General features: G+C 45.1%; 1 protein-coding gene across 1 annotated transcript in view; it reads left to right on the top strand.

Annotated features, from left to right (window-relative positions):
- The window catches only part of STAC (SH3 and cysteine rich domain), a 50,324-nt gene that overhangs the window by 5,888 nt on the left and 28,856 nt on the right, over positions 1–15,580 (top strand). Inside the window, exon 2 of the mRNA XM_056857731.1 lies at positions 15,393–15,493. Coding sequence (XP_056713709.1) covers positions 15,393–15,493 — 101 coding nt within the window. The remainder of the gene's footprint in view (positions 1–15,392; positions 15,494–15,580) is intronic.

Here is a 15,580-nt window from a genome sequence, read left to right as displayed (position 1 = left end):
TTACCTGTTTGTGAAAGAGGGGGTGAGTGCCTCCCCTATGATTGCAGTAGCTGCTTGAACTTTTTTTGGAACTATTTGTGTATAGTTTTTTTTAATAAATTATAAGAAAAAATCTTTTAAATATAAGGACTATCTAAAAGTGTCCTGAATGTTATTTTATTATTTAAAAACATACTCTGTGAAGGATATTTTGCACTGTTTAAACAAGATCCTTTTATGATTAATTATCAAGATTGGAACCCTCGATTAATAGTAGGGTTGACAACCTCCAGGTGGCATCTGGAGATCTCCCGCTTATTGCAATTGATCAAGACAATCAAGACCAGTTCCCCTGGAGAAAATGGCTGCTTTGGAGGGTTGACTCTATGGCATTACACATTGCTGAGGTCCCTCTCCTCCCCAAACCCCACCCTCCCCAGGCTCCACCCCCAAATCCAGATATTTCCCAACCCAGAGCTGGCAACCATATTTAATTGGCTTAAACAAAAGCAACTTTGTCCTAAAGGTAAAGATCCCCTGTGCAAGCACCGGGTCATTCCTGACCCATGGGGTGACGTCACATCCCGACGTTTCCAAGGTAGACTTTGTTTGCGGGGTGGTTTGCCATTGCCTTCCCCAGTCATCTTCCCTTTACCCCCAGCAAGCTGGGTACTCATTTCACCAACCTCGGAAGGATGGAAGGCTGAGTCACCCTTCAGCCAGCTACCTGAAACCGACTTCCATTGGGATCGAACTCAGGTTGTGAGCAGAGCTTTTGACTGCAGTACTGCAGCTTAACACTCTGCGCCAGACTGAGGCTATTCACTATACGCTCGAAGCGTACTTCCACTGACTGAACCTGATGTAAGAGCTTGTTCTTGTACAAGGCTTTGTACAAGCAGTTGTGTTCTGTGCCTGGGGCCTAGACTATCCAAATTCTATGTGTGGGGGGGGGGGAGGGAATCCCACTAAAGGTCACAAGTCAGAAAAATCCTTCAAACAGAGTGTGCATGCATACCTTGCTATTGTATAATTTATTCTGCATTTTCCTTATTTTGCATAATTCTGGTTTGGCTAGTTATGGCTATAGGCAAGGTAATATATTCAGGACAGTAAAGTTCTGACCCCCAATTATTGGCATTGACCGCAGGCTTCCTAAAGTGTCTTCATGGTCATAAAGACGAGAATTTTTCTCCCCGCCCCTTTTTTTTTTAATGGAAGCTGAGATTCTCAGGAAGCTTAATATATGTTCCCTAAATCACATTCTGAAGTTCTTTGGTGCTCCCATTCAATCATTGGATGCGTGCATACGCACACATGGATATGTCCTCCAGCATTCTTTGGTAACTAGAAGACAGAAGAAGAAGAGTTGGTTTTTATATGCCAGCTTTCTCTACCACTTAAGGGAGACGCAAACCGGCTTACAATCACCTTCCCTTCCCCTCCCCAGAACAGACACACTGTAAGGTGGGGTTGAGAGAACTCTAACAAAGCTGTAACTTGCCCAAGGTCACCCAGCTGCCTTCGTGTGTAGAAGTGGGGAAACCAACCCAGTTCACCAGATTAGCCTCCACCGCTCATGTGGAGAAGTGGTGAATCAAACACGGTTCTCCAGATCGGAGTCCACTGCTCCAAACCACTGCACTTAACCATTACACCACGCTGGCTCAACTACACCAGATACTGTCTCACATGTAGGGCTATTATCAAGAGCAAGTTAGAAATCTACCCTGCAGCTGAAGCGAATGTTCTCAGCCATGCAAGGAAAAGGACAACACTATATTTGTGGGAAACTATTAGCAAAAGTTGAAGAGGTGGTGGTTTTATTTTTTTAGAACAATCTCCAGAGAAGAAAGTTCACTACCAGGGCTTAATTTTTTTTTTACTGTGCTTCCAAAGAAGGTTATGTCTCTGCAATACAAGTTCTAATTTTAAGCTGCTTTCTAGCATGCCTGCCTTCAGGAACACATATAAGTGCTTCCGCTGGGGATTCTTTTACAAACAAACCATCCCAATGCATAGGAAACACTTTGGATGGGAACAGAAGATAACGGGGATCAAAATGTCCTGCTCTGAAATGTTATCTGTTCTTTTCTGGCTGCTCTGCTACTAATATGTTAGTTCTTTAATTTGATGGTGTTGTGGTTGATAACAAAGTGAATGTGTGAGCTTTGCCTGGAACTTTATACTGGGGGCAGTTATTTCCGTTGTCTGGATTCAGATCCAGAAGTTATTCCATTATTGAATCCACATGTTCTTGAACACATGAAGCTGCCTTATACTGAATCAGATCTTTGGTCCATCAACGTCAGTATTGTCTACTCAGACCGGCAGTGGCTCTCCAGGGTCTCAGGCCGAGGTCTATGATATCACCTACTTGCCTACTCCTTTTAACTGGAGATGCCAGGGATTGAACCTGGGACCTTCTGCATGCTGAGCAGATGCTCTACCACTGAGCCATGGCCCCTTCCTCACTACTAGGTCCTGTTCTCCCAGTGGGGGCAGGGGGATCCCCAGACCTATGTTCCTGCTGCCCATCAGTGGGATAATATTTTTAAAAAACCCCACAATGCCAACTGTAGTGTTACCCGAAATGCTCTTTGAATGGGGAATTAGCTGAGCAGATCCGTAACCTTAATATTTATATAGTGAGATCAACCTATGTATACCAGAGTCAATAATCTGTGACTTTTGAAATCAAGACAGAGGCAAAAGGAATCCAAATTAAATAGTGTTTATGTATTCAAGCATTTAGTGGTGCAACACAAACATACACAGAACTAAGAATTCAAAAGGTAGTAGAATACAGACAGATGCCCATTTGGCAGGGATCGTTGTTGGGGTAATATTTACCATTCTTGAAGAGGAGATGTCCAAGTTCCAATAGACTAAGATAGCAGAAAATAAGAGCAAAGGCGGGGGCAAGGGGTTCCCGTAGACTCTGCCAGCGAGGCGGGAGGGAAGCGTGGTCAGGCTGCGCAAAACCAAACCAACAGAGTAATGGCGTAGAAGCCAGGAAAGACCTAAGGTAACATTATGGGCTGGGGTCACCCCAGATATACTGTTTTTCTGGGGGAGGGGTGAGGGGATTTACCCCTCCTAGGTTCCCAGGTGACAAAAGGTGACAAAAGGATTAATCTTCAGCTGCCGGGGTGGGGTAGTGAGAATTTGGAAATCTATTCTGATTCCAATGGCTTTTGCAACCCGGGAGGAACCGGGAGATCTCTGCTGAAGTGATTAACGTTCTTAAACAAAAGGCGCGATCTCTGCAAACGTCTGGGGATCGCTGCTGCATAGCTGGAGGAACGACTCATCGCTGATATCAGGATCGCTGCTGATTGCCCATTAAGCTGCTGATGTTGCAATGGGAAAGGGGGGTGTTGGCGCTGACTACGTGACTGTCTGCTTTCCACGACATGGCTGCAGCTGGAACAGAGTTTGCACAGGAACATGGAGTCTCTCAGGTTCACTGGAGGTTGCCCTTGCTTCTGTTTCCTAGCTGCCGGCTGCACAGAGCGCACCGGAGCGGCCGTGTCAGTTTCAACGGAGCGCGCAGTGACCGTCCCAGTATCGTGTGGGTCGGGCACGCGGCTAGAACAGTAGTCGTGTGCCTGCATATCGGGTTGCCAGGTCCAGTCCGGGAGTTTAGGCGGCCTGTATGCTTACAGTAGTGTCACATCATTTCTGCTTTTTTCTCTACTTCCTGGAAATTCTAAATTATTCACTTTTGCCAGATGTGTCCACAGTAAAGGATTTGGAAGCCCATTTGAAATGCTGGCTTCTTGGTCACGTCTGTTAATAGTCTGACAAACACTTTTTGTAGTCATGCAAACCCCATGGGCAATTGAAGGCACAAATGATCCAAGAATATCTCATATAGCAAATGCATCAATATTAATAATTTATTAGGGATTGTTTGTAAAAGAACTAGTCGTCAGAGGTAAGATAGCTGCTTAGCACCATTGTGTAATTGCTTTTTCAAGAGTTTGCACAAAGCTTAACGTAGGACTGTAAAAGTTAGGTTTGGTTGCATTTTTAAATAAATAAATGCTTATGCCACACCTTTGTGAATATCAAATTACCCATCAATGAAGTAAAATGGGTCGAGTGGTTTAGAAAAGTGTAAAATGTTGAATATGCTTACTAAATTACATATTAACATAAACGTCTATTACAATAATAATGTAGCTTTTTAAAATGGAATTGTTCTAACCATGCCATCCTAAGCAGAATTGCACCCTTAAAGTACATTGAAGTCAGTGGGTTTCAAAGGGTTTAACTCTGCTTAGGATCAAACTGTATAAAACCATTAACAGCGCTGATTTCAGAAAATCACTTAAGAGGTCAATTAAGCTTATCTCTTTGAGATGGGCAAAACGTATTGTTGTTCCCAGATGGACAATGAAAGCTGAAGCTGTTTGACTTCAGTGTCTTGCCAAGGGACAACTTGGCCTGATTTAATAAGAATTTATCTATGCAATTTTGCATGCTCATAGCATCTTGTTTAAACCTGAGCCAATATAATCTTGCTCGGCATGCAATGTTATCACGCTTGTGCATTAGATACTTATCTGGTCCAGTATCAGTCAGGTAAATACTTCTGCCAAACCTGCCTCCTGTTTAAATCAGCCCCAATGTTTTTCTGCCGGTGGTAAGATTTGAACTGGAGGAGTCTTGTTTCCCATTCCTAGTAGTATCGTATTAAAACCCATTCAAATAATCTCACAATTCTCTTATTCACTGTCATATTTGACTTTAATCAGAGCACTGGTGAGGAATGAAATCGTATTCAGGAGTTTCCATGGGCACTCCGCCGTTCCTCTGTGAAACAGCACTAAATTGTGGCAGGGATCTTTGAACAATGAAAGCTAGTGTGACTTTCTTGCTAATAGGTATGAAGTGGTCATTCTCCATTAGGTGTATTTATGCATGTGCCATGTATAATATTTAAGGTGCATTAATACCAAATCATCATTGTCACCCTAAATTAATACCAGGCTCTTAGCAGGACCAAAAAGGAAACCCAGTTGTTTGCCATCTCTCTCTTGAGGAAGCCAGAACAGTAACTCTGTGCTCAGATCCGTCTGAATTACTGCCCTACTGTGTAATTTTGCCTTTAGGTCTAACAACACTGTCTTGTGTTTGCAGACTGTCGAATTGATAACGCCTTTGTGCTCCTAGCTGCTAAGGGCATTGCCTGTTTGACTCACCAGGCTGGCTCTTTCCAGCTGAGCTTTAAGTTAGATTTAGAGGCCATTCCACCAACAGGCCTACATAGCAAGCTGCCTGTTTTTGTTTAGAGACTGTGGAAAGAAGCTGTAGGAAAGGGCCTGGCTACGTGATGGAAGGGACTTCTTTCCAATGTTACGGAAAGAAGTCAGGTTCCTGAATCCCTTCCTTGCCCGCTGGTGATGAGAAGAGGATGCCTCTAGGAGAAAATTCTGTGCAATTCCAGTAGCACTGCAAAACTTATTCATTTAGATATTTTTAACCACTTTCTCTCCAATGGGGACCTAAATCAGATTGCAACATTGCTCTCTATTTTTCCCCACAACAAGAAGGAAAAGAAGAGTTGGTTTTTATATGCCAACTTTCTCTACCACTTAAGGAAGATCAAACCGGCTTACAATCACCTTCCCTTCCCCTCCCTGCAACAGACACCCTGTGAGGTAGGTGGGGCTGAGAGAGCTCTAAAAGAGCTATGACTAGCCTAAATTCACCCAGCTGGCTTTATGTGTAGGAGTGGGGAAACAAATCCAGTTCATGTGGAGGAGTGGGGAATCAAACCCAGTTCTCCAGATCAGAGTCCACCGCTCCAAACCACCGCTTTTAACCACTACACCATGCTGACTCAATAATGTGAGGTAGGTTAGGCTAAGAGTAGGGTCACCAATCTCCAGGCGGGGGCTGTAGTTCTCCCAGAATTACAACTGATTTTTAGACTACTGAGATCAGTATCCCCTGTAAGAGATGGTAGCTTGAGAGGGCAGACTCTAGGGCATCCCTTCCCCAGGCACTACCCCCAAATCTCTAGAAGTTTTGCAAGATGATGTTGGCAACCCTGAGAGAGTGGGACGGATCCAACCATCCAGCAAGGAGCCTTCCTCTTGCTAAAGGAGAACATAAGAAGTAGAATGTTGGTTTTTACATGCCAACTTTCTCTTTCCCTTCCTCTCCCCACAACAGTCACTTTATGAGGTAGGTGGGGCAGACAGATCAGAGAACTGTGATTAGCCCAAGGTCACCCAGCTGGCTTCATGTGTAGGAGTGGGGAAACCAACACGGTTCACCAGATTAGAGTCCGCTTCTCCTAGCCAGTACACCACGCTGGCTCCCTGCAGAATCAGACCAGTGGTCCATCTAGTCCAGCACCCTGTCTCAAACAGTGGCCATTTAATTTTGCTGGAGGGCCACCAACAGGGCAAAGAGACCTGAATCTACTGCCCATCAACTTCATTGGAACACAAGAACCATTTAAGTTGGAGGAAGGCTGTTTAAACTGGAAGAAGGCTTCAAACTTTGCTCAGTGGAGTATAGGTGTAGCCAGTGACTGGATCAAAGTTATCCAGAGAGCCTCCATGTCAGAGGATTTAAATGTGGGTCTCCCTGATCCTGGCCTGACACTGTAACCACTGCACCAGGGTGGTTGTCTGCAGATCCCTTTTCAATGATAAATGTGTAATAACTCCTCTGTACAGGACAGATTAGGGCTGCAGCCACATGATGTTGGATGTTGTACCATTGTGGTAATTACACAAGTTATTCACAACTGGGTTATCCATTGTGGACAAGGCAATCCAGTTGTGAATGTCTGCTGCAGCATAGCAGCAATGCAATATCTAACCAGGTCTTGAAATACACAGGCGAGTCTTTTCCCGCCAGGAGATAGCTTCTCCTCTGACATCATGTGGACGATCTTGCCAAGAGCAATTGGCGTGAACGCAATCCTCTCCAGAAACAAAACAAGTTGTCACCCTTATTAATGAGTCATTTTGTTTCCAGTCCCCTCTCAGCCAATTTTTCGCAACACCTCCAAATACGCAGCCTCCAATTGGGTGTTTTGAAGCTTCCTGTAAGTTTACAGGCCTTGCTTTATTGTCCCTTCCATTTGCCCTTTGCCCTTTTTCGCCAGCAGAAAAGCTTCTTGGATCCCAACCACTGAAACCGCTGTTGGATGGACACATGTGGCTCCATGTTTTAACATGTTTACATGGAACATTTTACAGTTGCCAACACATATGCATGCATGTTAGGGTTTCCAGCTCCAGGTTAGGAAATACCTGGAGATTTTGGGGGCGGGGCCTGAGGAGGGCGGGGTTTGGAGGGGAGGGACTTTCCGTGTGGTGTAGTGGTTAAGGGCGGTGGTTTGGAGCGGTGGACTGATCTGGAGAACCGGGTTTGATTCCCCACTGTTCCACATGAGCGGCGGAGGCTAATCTGGTGAACCATGTTGGTTTCCCCACTCCTCCTCATGAAGCTAGCTGGGTGACCTTGGGCTAGTCACAACTCTCTTAGAACCCTCACATCTAACCGTGCAGTTACTTCACGTCTCAGTTGCACCACAGGAAGGTTCAGGCACGGATGTTCATTAATTGAATGGTGTCATGCATACATGAATAAGCAACGGCAGATGTGAATAAGCAACAGCTTGTTGCCAGATTCATTTGTCTCTCGCTGCTTTTTCTACCCACTCCCTAGTGTGTGGGAAATGGTGAAGGAATGGTGGTTAGAATCAGACTCCCAACTACCCATCAGTGCAGGTTAACCATGCCCCCCCCCACAAAATTCTAATCCAGAAGGTGGGATCCAGACTAAATGATTCAGGGGCAGAATGGACCCTCCTCCCTCCCAGATTTCTCCATTAGAAGAAGAAGAGTTGGTTTTTATATGCTGACTTTATCACTTAAGGAAGAATCAAATTACAATCGCCTTCCCTTCCCCTCCCCACAACAGACGCCCTGTGAGGTAGGTGGATGAGCATTATTCTTTTATGAGCATTATTTATGAGGAGGAGGAAAAGCAGGAGGAGGAGAAGAGTTGGTTTCTATATGCCGATTTTCTCTACCTTTTATGGAGAATCAAACTGGCTTAGAATCTCCTTCCCCTCCCCACAACAGACAACCTGTGAGGTTGGTGAGGCTGAGAAAGCTCTAAGAGAACTGTGACTAGCCCAAGGTCACCCAGCAGGCTTCATGTAGAGGAGTGGGGAAACCAACCCGGTTCACCAGATTAGCGTCCGCCACAAATGTGGAGGAGTGAGGAAATCGAACCTGGTTCTTCAGATTAGAGTCCACCACTCTTAACCACCATACCACGCTGGCTCACCATTAAATGCTGTTCCTGGGGGAGGGGGCTCTGAGGAACGACATGAGGAGTGTCTGCAGTGGGAAGGGGTAGAAATGGCCAATTTAGTCCCACCCGGAGCGTCAGGTTAACACTAGTAGTAGAGTGAGAACTAACTCTGGCTAACTTATGTGCTTGCATTTGTAACCAGGCTTGGTTTCTAACTGGGATCCTGTCATTATGGTCCACATGTGAGGAAAAAGGAGCCTGATAATGAGCTATATTTGTGCATGTTTAACTTCCCCACAGCTATAGGGAATGGCAAGGGGTTGATATGGGGCAGAGAGAGCAGCCAAATGGCAGAGGGGTGCAGCGGCAGTCCCTGCGACTTGCCACTCCTTTGCTACTTGCTGTTGAAGCAGCCCGTGTTTGGCATCTGAATGCATCCTTAGGATGATCCTATATATATGTACTCCCAAGTAAGACCTGCTGTGTTCGGTGCAGTTTACTCTCAGGCAAGCGTGGCGTAGTGGTTAAGGTGTTGGACTAGGACCTGGGAAACCCTGGTTTGAATCCCCGCTCTGCCATGGAAACGTGCTGGGTGACCTTGGGACAGTCACTCGCTCCCAGCCCTGACCCTGGCTAGTATTTGGAGACCTCCAGAGAATACCAGGGGCGTGATGCGGAGGCAGACAATGGCAAACGACACCTCCAAACCTCTCTTGCCTTGAAAACCCTACAGGGTCACCATAATTCAACTGTGATTTGATGGTCAAAACAACAACAGCAGCCATAAAGTAAGCATTATTTATTTATTTATTTTCATTTTATATCCTGCCCTCCTCAGCCGAAGCCTGGCTCAGGGCGGGTAGCAATGTTAAAACCAGCCGGTAGGCACAGTGGCATTCATTGGAACTCTAAAATAATCATTAAAATCTTAACGGGTCAATTAAAACAAAGATGGTCATCACAGAGCAACCAGATAACCTCCTAGGTCATATACGTGTGTGTGTGTGTGTGTGTGTGTGTGTGTGTGTGTGTGTGTGTGTGTGTGTGTGTGTAAAGTGCCATCAAGTCGCAGCCGACTTATGGTGACCCCTTTTTGGGGTTTTCATGGCAAGAGACTAACAGAGGTGGTTTGCCAGTGCCTTCCTCCGCACAGCAACCCTGACTTCCATGGTGGTCTCCCATCCAAATACTTACCAGGGGTTTGGAGGGCGGGGTTTGGAGAAGGGAGGTACTTCAATGCCATAGAGTCCAATTGCCAAAATGGCCATTTTCTCCAGGGGAACTGATCTCTGTCTGCTGGAGATCAGTTGTAATAGCAGATCTATTGCAATAGCAGATCTATGAGGGAACTAGCTTGTTCCCTGTTGCTCCAGAGACTAGGACACAAAGTAATAGATTTAAACTAATAGAAAAGCGATTCCACCTAAACATTAGGAAGAACTTTCTGACAGAGAGGGCTGTTCGATAGTGGAATGCACTGCCTCAGAGGGTGGTGGAGTCCCCGTCTTTGGAGGTCTTTAAGCAGAGGCTGGATGGCCATCTGTCGGGAGTGCTTTGATTGTGGGATCCTGCATGGCAGTGGGAGGGTTGGGGTCACGGGATGTGGGGGGGGAGGTAGTTGTTAATTTCCTGCATTGTGCAGGAGGTTGGACTAGATGACCCTGGTGGTCCCTTCCAACTCTTATGATTCTATGATCTCCAGCTAGTACCTGGAGGTTGGCAACCCGCAGGGGAAAGTAGGTTGGCTGTCCTCAGTCATAAGCCTGGTGGAACAACTCTGTTTTACAAGCTATGCGGAACTCATTAAGGTCCTGTGGGGCTCTGATGTTACTTGGGAGGGTGTTTCACCAGGCTGGAGCCAGGACCGAAAAGGCCCTGGCGCTTGTCGAAGACAGCCGCACACTTGGATCACTTTCACTGCAGGTCTCACAGGCTAAAAGTCTGTGCCACTTACATTCTTATAATCCTTCCGGCTGAATAAAAAGCATTCTTTCAATAATTCAATTCTCATTTGCACTAATGTAAAAATCTAGAGTAGTCTTATGCACTTCGATGAAACCTCGAATTATTCAACACCTAAGAAAATCAGGGCGTTTAGCTGGCCTCTCCCATATGGTCAACTTTAGGCCTCTCTTTGCTGTTGTTTCTAGCACAAGCTGTGCGTGGAATACTAAATATCAGAAAATAGAACATAATCTTTACTACAATACATGAGTGAGGCAAGAAGAAATGACAGTGAAATGGAAATTATAGCATTCATGAAAAAGTAATTTGTCCCGTCCCCCCTTGAGGGAAGTTAGATAGACACACAGTAAAAACTGTTCCCATACTACAAGGTTTGCATCTCAGACGGCGCAGCTAGAAAAGAGTTCATTGGTTAAAGGCAATTCCATTTCAATTTATAAAGGTTCCCTTTAGACCTCAGCGTACATCTGCAGTCTTCTCTCTGAAAATTCTTGCTTTCATACCCATAAGTAACAAATGGCATTCAACGACAGCATTAATGAATCTAAACAGTTCGTATTTCATTCTGCTGAGGAGGTTGTAACTTACAGGTTCTATCTGTGCAATACTAACACCGACTCTGGGGAGCAGAGCAGCAGTGCAAGCCACAGGTGCCAGCGCAGCCTTGCTGGCAGCGTTTTCCCAGTGCAAAAGGATTGCACCGGCATCCAAGGGGGCATTCCTGGGGCATTCCCAGGGCTAGGAATGCCCCGGGAATGACCCCTTTGATGCCGGTGCAATCCTTTTGGCCCGGGTACGCCTTTTTTTGCAGGCGTAAACATAAAAACATAAGAAAGGCCCTGCTGGATCAGACCCATCAAGTCCACCAGTCTGTTCACACAGTGGCCAACCAGGTGCCTCTAGGAAGCCCACCAGCAAGACAGCTGTAGCAGCATCCTGCCTGTGTTCCACAGCACCCAATATAACGGGCATGTTCCTCTGATCCTGGAAAGAACAGGTATGCATCGATGTACATACATAAGAACATAAGAAAGGACATGCTGGATCAGACCAAGGCCCATCAAGTCCAGCAGTCTGTTCCCACAGTGGCCAACCAGGTGCCTCTAGGAAGCCCCCAAACAAGACAGCTGCAGCACCATCCTGCCTGTGTTTCACAGCACCTCACATAATAGGCATGTTCCTCTGATCCTGGAGAGAATAGGTATACATCGATATAGATACATAAAAACATAAGAAAGGCCTTGCTGGATCAGACCAAGGTCCATTTAGTCCAGTAGTCTGTTCACACAGTGGCCAGCCAGGTGCCTCTAGGAAGCCCACCAGTAAGACGAATGCAGCAGCACCATCCTGCCTGTGTTCCACAGAATCTAACATAAAAGGCATGCTCCTCTGATCCTGGAGAGAATAGGTATGCATGCATCACGACTAGTATTCATTTTGACTAGTAGCCATGGATAGCCCTCTCCTCTATGAACAAGGTCCACTCCCCTCTTAAAGCCTTCCAAGTTGGCAGCCATCACCACATCCTGGGGCTTACCTTGAAAGCCTTCAATGGCCTGGAACCATGGTCCCTGAAGGTCTACCTACTCTTCTGAGAATGAGACCCCACCCAGTTAAGCTCAGTATGAAAGCCTTTGCTGTGTTTCTCCCCATCTTCTGAGGTATGTTGGGTGAAAGGTAAAAAGGCAAATTGCCTGCCTCAGAATGGAAGGGACAACAAGACCAGAGGATAGATCCAGTGTTCAGCCTCCTCTATGTTTTTCTGTCATATAAGTGGTGACACTCCTCCACATGAGTGGCGGACGCTAATCTAGTAAACGGGATTTGTTTCCCCACTCCTCCACATGAAGCCAGCTGGTTGACCTTGGGCTAGCCACACTCTCTCAGCCCCACCTACCTCACAGGGTGTCTGTTGTGGGGAGGGGAAGGTGATTGAAAGCCAGTTTGATTCTCCCTTAAGTGGTAGAGAAAGCCGGCATATAAAACCAACTCCTCTTCCTCCTCTTCTTCTTCATTCTATATTCTGGCAGTGTGCAATAACAGAAAATATTTGGAAGGAATTTTTGGAATTGATGAACATTATGGGATATAACCTTCCACGAGACCCTGGGGTCCTTTTATTAGGTCGTCTCAAAAATCTAACTCATGAGGAGGATTTAGAAATTATGTTGGATTTAATTACCACAGTTCATTATGCATACAGTCTCCTGTTGGAAGAGACCTTATCCCGGTTCTTGTAGGTTATCTGGGCTGTGTGACCGTGGTCTTGGTATTTTCTGAAGATGCCTGCCACAGCTGCTGGCGAAACGTCAGGAAAGAAAATTCCAAGACCACGGTCACACAGCCCGGATAACCTACAAGAACCGATGTGTTAGCCATGACCGTGAAAGCCTTCGACAAAACCTTATCCCCTTCCTTTAGTGGATTGGTATAAAAGGATTTAGGATATCACATTGATGTCAATTTATTGAGATGTGGACAATATTTGTAAATACATTGGAGTAATATGTCAAGACATTGTACAGTCTCTGCAGCATTGCAAGATGAGGTTTTCGTTGATTTTTTAGAATATGGTTGATATGCTACCGAATGAAATGTGTGTTCAAAATGATGATGTCTTTTATGTAGCATTAAGAACTCCACTAGGAAAACAAGGTTTTATGTTCTTATGTGCAAATTTAGTAGTTCTCTGCTCTTGTTCACATGAACATAGCAGATGAAGTAGGGTCATTTCACACAATCCAAAGGCCTTGTTGTGGCCACCACAAGGACTTTGGATTACACATTTGCTGGGGGTTCCATGTTTCCCTGAGGCTATTTCAGATCATGATGATGACACATGAAAAGGCTGCAGTCCCTTCTCTATGCGCACTATGGTCCCAATCCGAATTTGGCCCAGGTGCACCAGGGAAGTGCAGAACTCCCAGCGCACATGTGATTCAAAGGTCCTTGTGGTCGCCACAAGAACTTCATAATGTGAGAATCAGCCCACAGACTACAAGTAAGGTTATAATTTGGTTGAATGCTTGCACTCCCATTATGTTCAGTGGAGAACACATTTTTATATGCAGGGATTTGTTGATTTATTGATTTTGGTATGAAGCCTTCAATCCTTTGATTCCTGTGAGAGCCAGCGTGGCGTATTGGTTAAAAGCGGCAGACTCTAATCTGGAGAACCAAGCTTGATTCCCCACTCCCCCACATGAAATCTGCTGAGCAACCTGGGGCTAGTCACAGATCTCAGAACTCTCTCAGCCCCACCTACCTCACAAGGTGTTTGTTGTGGGGAGGGGAAGGGAAGATGGTTTTAAGCCGGTTTGATTCTTCCTTAAGTGGTAGAGAAAAGCAGGGTATAAAAAACAAATCTACTTCACCCACAAGTAGTCTGTAGTGGGATGGTCCACTTTACCGCCACCTCTGTCATTGTGAGAACTAGGCCTGGGAATGACATCTAAGCCTCATAATGATTAAGAATGTCTTTTTGAGTTTTCCGTTATTCTTTAAGTGATCACTCCATGTGTTGTGTAACATTACTATATCCCACGATAAAATAAACAGCTGGCTGCTCTGAGCTATAACAAACTCTCAAAATACCCGGACATTTGGAGCGTAGGCAGGAGAAGGGTGTTTTAAAATGGGTGAGTTGTGTGGTGTTAACAGCACAGCACAGATTTGGGAACAGGTGCTAGAAGAGTCAAAATAGTGTTCTTAATTCTGTTTTTCTACAGAAGTTTTGTTTTTTAATAGCTAAGATCATTGTCATATACTCCAAGAGCACCTGTGCCCAAACAGGTAGGAATTAAACAGGTGAGGGGTTTTCCAGTGATGCAGTTGGGTGGGGCAACATCTGGTAGATTTCGACCTGGCAATACAGCTGGTTAAAGGCATGGGAGCTTAACCCACAAAATAGCAAGGTGTTCCTTATTGCCTATTATTCTCTAACATGGCCTTTTCATTCTCTTCTGGGGGAACTCTTGAGCTGCAATCCCATGTCCATTTATTTCAAACATTCATGCACAAGATTTGAGAATTAATTTTTTGTCCTGTTCTGTGAACTTTGTATATTGTCATTTTGTATGTTAATATTTATTTAGAATCTGTGTGATGGGACTGGCTAAAAAAAAGGTAAATAGAAAAATTAAACAATCACGGAAGTCAGTACTGTCTAGACTGAAATGGGTTCACATGTCTTAGATTTAGCTTATCTTAATTACCTTAGTCCAACCTTAAAACCTTGTGTAAATATGACAGTCTAATTACAATTGATCGGCACTGCCGTGTGGTCAACAAACAACTAGCCCCATCCAGCAACGTGTAGGGGCTTCATTGTATACACCGTAAGGGGCAGATCCAAAGATCTACTTGCAGAAACTAGCACTGGATTCTGCTATGTGTAGGTAATTCAACCTACACAGTGTAAATGTTGGTGCGGATGAGCGGGAACAAGATCCAGCTTTTGGGTGGGGATCATTTGATACATCAGTGTGCATGGCACGGGTGATTGTGACCCTTCCTATCCATCTCATGATGATGATGGAAATGCGTATTCTTGAATACTGTCGAGTTGCCCTTCATTGTTCTCTGCACATTCCTAGTCATGGCCAATACCTTGATACCTGGAACGACCTCAAGACACGGCCGAGACTTTTTAATTTATTGCCTTTCATGTTTTCTAACTTTTTTTTAAAGTAGCCATTCATCTCCATCCTCTTGAGATCAGATGAATTAAAGGTGATATCCAATGATGTGTTATTTCCACTTCCTCAAATAGTGAAAAGTTTCAGAGGCAACACCCACGTTGGTTTCATTGGGATAAGAGAGTAATACATACTACTGTTCTGAAGCAAGGCATTTTTCAATTCATAACACTTTCAAAAAGGCGTAGAATTATACATGGTGAAGTGAAATTATTGTTTGCAGATGAAGAGGCCGTTTCCCCCCATTTCATTGTTTTGTTTCCTTTTTAAAAAGTGGCCTGGAAGAAAATCTCATTAGGAGAAACGTGAAAACGTTAAGAGGATTCTGCACAGACGCGACAGGGTTGGATAGCGTGTACAGCATTGGCAATCTGCGGCCAGCTTGAGCTGTTCAGCCAGGTCACTTGGTGAAGGCGTGGAAACTATTGATGTTCTGTTATTAAATTGTTCCTCAAACAGGGATGAATGCCAAACATGGACTGCGCTGCAAGGCCTGTAAGCTGAGCATTCACCACAAATGCGCAGAGAGCATCGGACAGCAACGCTGTATGGGCAAACTGGTAAGCCAACCACATGTCACGAACTGAGCCAAATGCAGCCTCAAACCAGGTGGAGCAAGAGATATGACTCCCTAACAACTGTCTTTT

This window comes from Euleptes europaea, chromosome 11 (genome assembly GCF_029931775.1).
Source record: "Euleptes europaea isolate rEulEur1 chromosome 11, rEulEur1.hap1, whole genome shotgun sequence".
In the NCBI taxonomy this organism is placed as follows: domain Eukaryota; kingdom Metazoa; phylum Chordata; class Lepidosauria; order Squamata; family Sphaerodactylidae; genus Euleptes; species Euleptes europaea.
The sequence above is the reverse complement of the archived record's forward strand: the minus strand, read 5'-3'. Positions and strand labels throughout refer to the sequence as shown.